The sequence below is a fragment of the Nelumbo lutea genome, chromosome 5 (genome assembly GCF_056320005.1).
Source record: "Nelumbo lutea isolate HS-2025 chromosome 5, American lotus-T2T, whole genome shotgun sequence".
Taxonomy (NCBI): Eukaryota; Viridiplantae; Streptophyta; class Magnoliopsida; order Proteales; family Nelumbonaceae; genus Nelumbo; species Nelumbo lutea.
The window spans coordinates 82,419,067-82,428,386 of NC_142688.1; the positions used below are offsets into that span (position 1 = coordinate 82,419,067).

At 40.0% G+C, this 9,320-nt stretch overlaps 1 protein-coding gene across 1 annotated transcript; it reads left to right on the top strand.

The window, feature by feature from the left end:
• Positions 1-7,013: 7,013 nt before the first annotated feature.
• LOC148853111 (uncharacterized) lies at positions 7,014-8,771 on the top strand. Its single transcript, XM_088944114.1, has one exon. It carries the CDS (start codon positions 7,670-7,672, stop codon positions 8,618-8,620), a length of 951 nt encoding a protein of 316 aa, XP_088800240.1. The 5' UTR covers positions 7,014-7,669; the 3' UTR covers positions 8,621-8,771.
• Positions 8,772-9,320: the final 549 nt, after the last annotated feature.

The following is a 9,320-nucleotide window of genomic DNA, read 5'->3' on the forward strand; positions in this document are numbered from 1 at the left end:
GCGAAAAATGAGTAATAGTAAGAAATCATCTAGGATTAGGAGAATTCATAAAAGCTAAGATGGGTAATACTGGCCGAACAACAATTATAATTGTTGAAATGCGAAACTTGGCCTCCAAGTTATCTCCTTGTTTTATTGCGCTTGCTTCTATCGTGATTGTGATGGTGATGAAGGTAGGGGTGAGAAAAAAACCAAAAAACCAAACCGACTGAAAAAACAAGTTGAAATCGAACTAAAAAATCAGTTAATTGAATTGGTCGGTTTGGTTTTGATTAACCATTTAAAAAAACTGACGGTTAACCAAATCGACTGATATATATATATATATATATATATTATTACATTATATTTTTTACTTTTTTTGAAATTCGAATAAAAGAGTTCAGCAGTCTGTTTCAACCATTCTCTTTGAAATTGCAACCTTTCTCAACAATGCCAGACTGCTAGTCTGACAGTCTCCAATACTATCCATCACCCATCAATTCTCTTTTATCTTTTCCCCAAACTGCTAGTCTAGCATTTTCGCTTGTCTCATTCAGTCTCTCGGCTTTCTACTTTACTCTTTGGTCTCTTTCACTCTCTCACTTCTTTACTTTTCCCTTATTCTTTTGTCTCTCATTTCTCTTATTCCCTAATCCCCCACTCCTAACAGCCGTGCAGCCCGCGTCAACCACCAACACGGCAGCACCAGCGACAATGCCGATTGCCACCTCACTGGCAAGCAAGCACCAACGGTCCAACACCAACCGCCAGCACAGAAGCACCAAGCTCGTCGAACAGACTTCTGTCTCTCTTCTCTCTTTCTCACCTTTCCTCTCTACGTCTCTGCCAAGCACCACCTCTCAAGTCGAACAAACTCAAAGAACATGTTCCCAGAGAGCGCACGGCTCTCACAATGTTAATGCATATTAATGAATATGTGCCATGGATTCCCATATGAGAGAAGGGGTATGTTTGGTATTTCATACAAAATGATAGAAACAAGCCATAAACAACCCACCTTTCATTCATTTGCCAAACGCCTCTATTACTCCCGAAGAACAAAAAATAAAATTCATATTCTAGCACAAGAATTTCTAAAAGAATATGAACAGGTGGGGACATTATCAAACAGGGCTTAGAAATTTGATTTGTCTTGATGCTGCCAATAGGGTGCTCCTCGTTGGGTTTGATCCTCTCAGTGGGATAACTTTGGCTTGGCCAAACAACCTATGTTGTTGAGAGTGTTAGTATATTGTTAGCGTTGATGCTACAGATACAACACTGTTGATGTGTGGGTTGGAATCACTGTTTTCTGAGAAAATGGTATCTTTTTTTTTTTGTTTCAAAACATTGTTGCTAGGTAAGATGTTTCCTGGAGGAGTAACAACAACGTTTTTTGTTTGGTACCAATGCTCCAGGAAACATTTTCAGTACCGGTACCTATTATCCAGTAACACGTCATGTCCTTGTCATTGCCACCTCATGTCCCTATTGGCAGCAACGAGCTGTAGCTCTAGGAAACATCAAATTCGGTGTTGCTCTAAGACATGCCTTCCTGTTTCCTGATTTCTAAGGCATACCTCGAAGTACCTTTTTTTATGGAAACCGGTTCCAAACAAACAGGCGTTTCCTAGAGCACCGTTTTTTCCAACATGGCATTGATATGTTGTCATTTTCTGGAGAAATGACATCGAAGCCAAACAGACACTTATGAACTATACACGTTCCCCATTCACTACCATGTCTATCTTTTTGGTCAAAAGGAGATAGGGGCAATTACTATTTTACTCCACTCTCATGATAATGTGGCATTTTCAAGAATGTTTAGGGATGGCAATTTTCTCGTCCCCAACGGGTACCCAGGCTCCCTGACTCGACAAGGTCAAGTAGTACTTTGTCAGGGTCAAGGTTGAGGATGGGGCTATCATTGAATCCCTAGTCGGGTTCAATGATAGGGATGGGAAATGCAACCCCAACCCCACCCCGAGCCTGATTATTATATATTATTTATATAATATTATTATATTATATATTATTCATTTATTTGATTAACAAATAACATTATAACAATTAACAATTTCAATTCATAATTAATTAAAAAATAAAAGACAAAAACTAAAAAACTCTCAAGAGTCGAGAGTCTCTTGACTCTCTTCTCTTCTAGACTACCACTAGAGTGACTTGACAGAGGACAAAGAAAGACTCAAAGAAGAAAGAATAGACTACAAAGGTAAACCCTAGTTCTTCCTTTGTCTATCATCGCCGACCGCCATTTCCGTCACCGTCGCCCGTCGAATGTTGGACGTCAGTAATCAAAACCCTAGTTCTTCGGCTTCCTTTTTCATCTATCAACACCGCAAGCCCACAACTCGTGGCAGCCCTCTCTCTCTCTCTCTGCTTTCAATTTTCTGATTTTTGTGCTTTTGATTTCTTATTTTTTAAATCTCAAACAGATTACAGATACAGATTTGAATCTACTTCAGTATAGATCTGAATTTACTTGCAAGGTTTAAGTCTCTCTCATTTAGATCTGAAGAGAAGCTTTGCAAGTTCCTAGAAAACTCACAAGTTCCTAGAAAACTCACAAGTAAAACAGAAGTGTACAAAATTTGCAGCAAGTATGGGTTCAAATCATAGTCTAAATGTGAATGGGATCCAAATTTTGTATATAGGTTGGGATTTGCACTAAAGCTAAATGGAGACTTTATATGAAATTTAAATTGTATTTTTTTTTGTTTGGGGGAATAGAATTGGAAGTAAAATGATATGTTTCAAGTTCAGCTGGTGGCTACTGGCTTCCATGTAATTGAGGATTTGGGTCTTCGATGGGGAATTCATCCTCATCGTGGTCGGGGATGGAGGAGAATTCCTTTCCCCGATAGGGATCAGGGACGGGGATGGGGGATGATTTCGGGGTCGGGGTTGGGGATGGAGAATGTAATCCCTGCCCCGAACCCACCTCTTTGCCATTCCTAAGAATGTTGTCAACAACATAGGCTATTGGCACCAACCACCAAAGTTTTTTGCCTCTCATTGTATAAAAGAAATGGAATAAAAACGATTTAAAAGCGTTGATCTACGATGAGGGTTTTGCTCACGGGAAGTTCTACCTCTACTCTGGAAGGACCAACCTCGGCCTCCTCGACCTTGGCAGTCTCAAATTCCCTGACCTCAGACTCATAATTAGAGCCACCAGAACTGGACGAAGAACCAAAAGAAGAAGAAGAAGAGGAACGGGAAGACAGGGAAGACATCTTACCAAACTTGAAGCCGCAGAATTAGAGTGAAAGCCGAGCAACGCCAACAACCCCTTGTCGAGCAATCTAAGCAATTCCTCTTGCGAATGAAGAAGGAGAAATGCCCTTCCTCCCATTCTTATAACCCCTAGAAGTGCAAATCGAAACTAGATTAATGGTGGAGATCAAGCGCCGCTCTGATGAAGTTCGATAAGACCAATCGATGCGACTGTCACCACATGCGAGGCCTCGGAAACCAAAGCGATGTTCTTGACAAGCAATGTAAAGGCATTAACTACGCTGGTCCGCCCTAAAGTGCCAATCCAACCAAATCTGTGAACCTCCACGGTCCGCCCAAGACCATCGGTCCAACCAACCACTTGGGTCTCCTCAAGACGCCCAATGACGGACCTTGACCAAAGGAGCCCACGTAACCGAGCACTCCACTCTTCAACTTCGGAGCTGGGGGGAGTGATGTTCAGATTTCGAAGTTAGAATTCTCGGAGTTCCATAGCCTACGATTGAAGAGCTCCTCAGCCACAACCCACAATTGCACGAATCCCAAAATTTGACAAGCACTGAGGAATACTAAGTGGACCGGATCCTCAACCAGACTTCAACTTGGAGTTCCTCAGCCGAGAAACAAAAGCACCTTGTCACGCTATACCTCGGCCGAGCACTTCATTTATCGACTTCAGAACTGTGAGAGTGGTATTTGGGTCATGGTTGAGCTGGCCTTAGGCAACACGTGTCCGCCCAGTCATCACCCTCACCCCAGCCATGTCGGCATGGCTCGACCAGCTCCGTGGCATATAGCGACTTCGCGGCCGTGACTACGCTACACTATTACCGTAGCCCCCCATCTTATCCATTCAGCCACATCATCTATATGTCACATAAGCATGACCAAGGATAGGAGGAGGGATGAGGACAACTCCATTGGAGAATAGGACTCTATCCCAAAAACCTCGATGGTTAACCTCATATTGACAACTTCGGTAGCCTAATCCGAGTAGGGCACGGATCTCTGGCTATAAAAAGGTATCTCCCGCTCAAGGTAAGGGATTCCAACTTCTAGCACCCATACTGTTACTCTGCTCGAACCAACACCCATAGTGCTCAGCCCAACCATCCACCACTTCCTGTTGACATCCATTCTTGATCGTAGGTCTTGAAGCGTGGCTCCATCCTAACTACATCAGCTCCGCCTGTTGGCAAGGACTAAGTGACTACCTTCCTCTATTCATGCACCACCTCGGATCGAGCAACATCAACAACCAAAATTTTTCTGAGTTTTGCTCCGGCCTGACAAAAAAATTTTTATGCGTTTTCCATTTTCTAAACTGTAACATTGTGATATCTAAAATACAGAGTTTTGTTCGTGTTACCAAACGTGTAGTCCCCATGAAGCCAAAATAAACTATTTATTTTAATTCATCACCAAAATAAATTAAACTATATTGTAATTATTTATTCATTCACCATGTACATTTAAGCAACACTACATTAAATTGAATATTAAACATCATGACTGTGTTTGCCAGCTGTGAAATCAATGATAATGCCCCACTCAGTGATAAAATTGATATAGATATGACCCACCACCATTTAATCCATGGCTGGTGTGAGGATGTTATGGTTCTACTGCCCATTAGAGAGCCATTGCATTCAATTCTGGATTTGCTATTCACACGGCACTCTTCACGCCAATCTCACAGCATGTTCCAGTTGCATCTCCCATATTTGGATATTATTCATCGAGAGATATATTCAATGCATTGTGGGATGTTCTGTGAAGGTGGCGTTATGAGAAGTAAATCCCCATTTCCTGTAAGTAAAAATTCTGTGCATACAGAATCCAACCACATACTGGGAATATCTCCTATTCAAGTATTTTAAGTAGGACATGGGATCTGATGCTAAGAACACGTAGCAGGTGGCAAATTTATGACCCATACATTTTTGAGAAAGCTCATTCACCATTACTCGGTCAGAAGGTCAGATACAATAGTATGTACCCTAGAAAAAAAAAGATTTCACGACCAAGTACATATATGAACCGGTCCATGTGGCCCCATTTTTACATAATTTCTGCTTAGAAAATTTTAGACTAATCTGTTACAAGTTAAAAGAGTTAGTGGCAGAAGAAAAATGACTTTTATGGAAGTAAAAAAATGGTTTTAATGATGGATATGACACTATACAGACGACCCCATAATATAGTTGGGACAAAGCGATGATGATTCATCTCTTTGGGCCAAAATACCGGCTTGTTAAGAATGTTTTGACCTTCCCAGATAAATGCATTTAAATGAACGGTGGACAAGGTTTCTTTTTTTTTTTATGCCCAAATCTGATGATTTATGCTGTGTTTGGTAAGATAAGAAAATAATAGAGAATCCTTCAATCGTTGACAATTTTCCCCCAAATTCCTTCCTGTTTGTTTCTTATTTTCTATCAATCTAAAAGTTGTTTGATTAAATCGATTCATAATTGGTTATTTGGTTATGATTAAGAAAATGGATAGCTGGCAAGTTAGGCCCAGACAAACTCCACTACAAACAAGACGTGTGAGTTGTGACGCTCCCATGTGAGACAAAAGGCCCACCCAGAACTCCACTCCGTCTGCTGCTTAAGCTTTAAACAGTTTAAACCACGTTTAGCAATTTGCAATATCTTCTAGATTGTCAATTTGTCAATTCCCATTCCCCAGAATTTAAGACCGTTCTCCCAGGTCCCAGCTAATTCTCTCTTGGGCCTCACACATAAAAAAAAAAAGCCCATTAAATATAGGCTTCGAGATCACCGATTATTTTACCAAGCCCGAGATAAAATTTTCATACGACAGGCGAATCAGCTTCATGTATATCTCTACTTCTTTACTCTACTCTCAGGAGAAAGGAGAGAACAGGATTTGCTGGGGTGCATGACGTCATAGTCATTTAAATCAACAGTGTGAATTCTTGTGGTATTGCTTATTTTATTTTTAAAGACTAACAAACACCGATGCCTTTGTTCAAAAACACGGTGATACATCAGCGGTATATTTAAAAAATTGGTGCTCCAGAAAGCATAATATATTTGGAACTCTTTTTCCATAAAAAAGGTATTCGAAATCATGTTTTGAAAATTGAAAAGATGTGATTTAGGAAAACGTAAATTTGATGGTTTTTCAATTTAGAGTTCGTTATTGATAATAAGGATACGATGTTGCAGTAACATGGACTTCCTATTATGGGTATCAGTCGTCAAAATAGATATGAAACATTGGTACTAAATAAAAAGATGATGGTTTTGTCTTAAAAAAACGTTTTATTATTTGAAAGCAATATTTCCAAACCGATAAAAGAACATCATTTTTATAGCATTTATTTAACATCAATGTAGTTCCAGAAAATAGCAACACATCGTTAACATATCAGAAAAAATGGTGCTCTAAGAAATATTTATTCGTTTGGAATCATTTTTCTATAAAAAAATATGATACTTAGAGCAATATAAAGTTTGTTATTTCCTTAAGCTACAATTCATTACGAACAAGATTTTAATTAGGCATTAGCTCGCAATAGAAGCTTTCACGATGATGATGATGATGATCCATTGGGCATCAGGTGTGGGGATTTTCTTTATTGTTTTTTTTTTCTTGTTAGCCCTGGGCCCCTGGTTGGTACAATTCAATAGTCAACGTTCAATAGGTCAGTTTTCACTTTTTCAGTGTTTTATTGATTTTTTTTTAATTTAATTTTGTTTTCGAATAATACTGAAAATGAAATTGCAGTAAACGACAGAACTTTTTCTTTTACTTTTACACCCATGTGAGCAGCCCTCGAAGGATGTGACCACTCTATCTATACAATATATTGAAAAGCTTTGCCGTTGGCCCGTTGCCGACCCCTTGTCCCGCCAATTATAACAACACTTGAAGGTGGTTTCTGGATATCTGATAATGGAGCATTTTAGCAGGAGTGGTGGTTTTCAGGTAAAAGATATTCTTCTTCATTGTTAGAGGAGGGTTTTATTTTCTCTCTCTGCTTTCTGGGTTGTTGTTTCGGCTTGAAAGGTGAGATTTCTAGAAATTTTGGCAACATGGATGATATTGATACGAGTTTCAGGCAAAAGGTGAGATCTTTGATTTTCAGTAAAAACCTTGGATCTTTCGGCTGTTTTAGGAGGTTTGTGGTTTTGGTTTTTGCAATTTTTAGCCAAAGTTAGGGTATATGGTAGCTTTTGAGGAAAATGAGGGTTTGGTTTCTGTGAGCTTCGGTCTAGTGTGATATACATTATGGGCTATTTCTGTATTGTGTTATTTTCAATCAAAAGAATGTGATTTTTAAGTTCTATGTGGGATTGTTGGGGTTCTCTCTCTGTGAAATTTGGGTGGAAGTTTGTAGTTCTACAGTGATTGTTGGGATTGTTTCGAAGTAAAGACTAGATGTGATTTACAGGCAAAGATGAGATCTTTGAGCGGTTTAGGGATCGGTCTTAGTCTGGTTTTTGGTTGTCTCCTCTTAGCTCTTGTTGCAGAGTTCTACTACTTGCTATGGTGGAAGAAGAGAATCACCAATAGGGAAATTGAGGAGGATTATAGCAGCTCTACCAGAGAACTTTTCTATCTGTTCTGTTGGAAGAAACCATCTCCGTTGAGTTCCACGGCTCTGAACCCTCAAGAACTCTGTACTACCGTGAGAATCACAGACGCCCATGTCCATGAACCAGACACTCAAGTTCACCTGCATTCAGGTTCAAGCAAGGATTTTATGCTAAAACCCCTTGGAGAAGACAGCATGGACACAGAACTCATGAGGCTGCATAATCTCTCAGGTCCCCCAAGGTTCCTCTTCACCATCAAAGAAGAGACAAAGGAGGATTTGGAGTCTGAAGATGGGAAGTCTAGAGGTGATAAAAGCCGAAAAGGGTCAAGAAGTAGGAGTTTGAGTGATCTCCTCCTTACGGTGGAGACCCCGTTTCTGACACCTCTGTCGTCTCCCCCCTTTTTCACTCCTCCTCTTACTCCCATGGACCGTTATTACCACCACGGGTTCAATCCTCTCTTTGAATCGTCAACCGACTCAGAGTTGAACAGGATAAGGTCATCTCCTCCTCCAAAGTTCAAGTTCTTGAAGGACGCAGAGGAGAAACTGTACAGAAAATTGGTGGAAGAAGCTGAGAAAAGGGCCAAGAAAAATGTTGTGTCTGTTCAAGATGATGCGGTGAAAGCTCCTGCATCAACTATCCCAGAGGAGGAAGATGGGTCTTTTATCACAATTTTTGTTGGCAAGAACGAAGAGAAAGAGCTTCATCATCATTTACCACAGTCCCATTCAAGTTCTTCACAGGTTCTACCACTGGCTTCTTCCCCATCAACGGTCAGACTAGCTAACAAGAAACCCATGTTCCATTAGAGTTGCATAGATTCAGATGAAATGAAATGGGCTTTGATTTTTCTTCTTCTTCTTCTTCTTCTTCTTCTTCTTCTTCTTCTTCTTCTTCTTCTTAATTCTGTCTTTTCAATTAATCATTATTATGATACCTGCCTGTGAACTTAGTAGAAAATCTTGCCTCTGGGTTCTTCTCTATTTGTTTCTTAGTTAACATTATGCAAGATAGAAGTAAACAACATTCCCTGCAACTTGCTGGGGAGAGCTCGAGACTGCCTGGTGCCAGTGGGAGATTTGTGGGGCTGTCCTTTTTTAATTATTATTATTAATTAATTAATATTATGTTAGGCCAACTCCATGTCTCCCAAGTTGTTGAAACCTATAATCATTCATGTAGGTGGTGGTAAAAAAACAGAAGAAGAAGAAGAAGAAGAAGAAGAAGAAGTAAACCACATCTGGAACTCCCGACTCAGAGTTGAACAGGATAAAGTAGTAAACCGTAATCCGTAATGGTGAGGTTTTTCATATACTCAAGAAAACCGGCGCACATCTTGTCCATGTAATCAAGGTCCCAACTCCCAAGTCCCAACCACATCTGGAACAAGTGATGGGAACAAAGAGCAAGCATGTCTATCCACCGAAAGTTAAAGTTGTAGAATCATTCTTTGGTGAATTATGATTTGATCCACCCATTATAGAGTTTTCATATATTTACTAGTAAATG

Bases quoted from the DNA above. Each gene is read 5' to 3' on its own strand.
- LOC148853111 (XM_088944114.1), top strand. From the start codon at position 7,670: ATGAGATCTTTGAGCGGTTTAGGGATCGGTCTTAGTCTGGTTTTTGGT.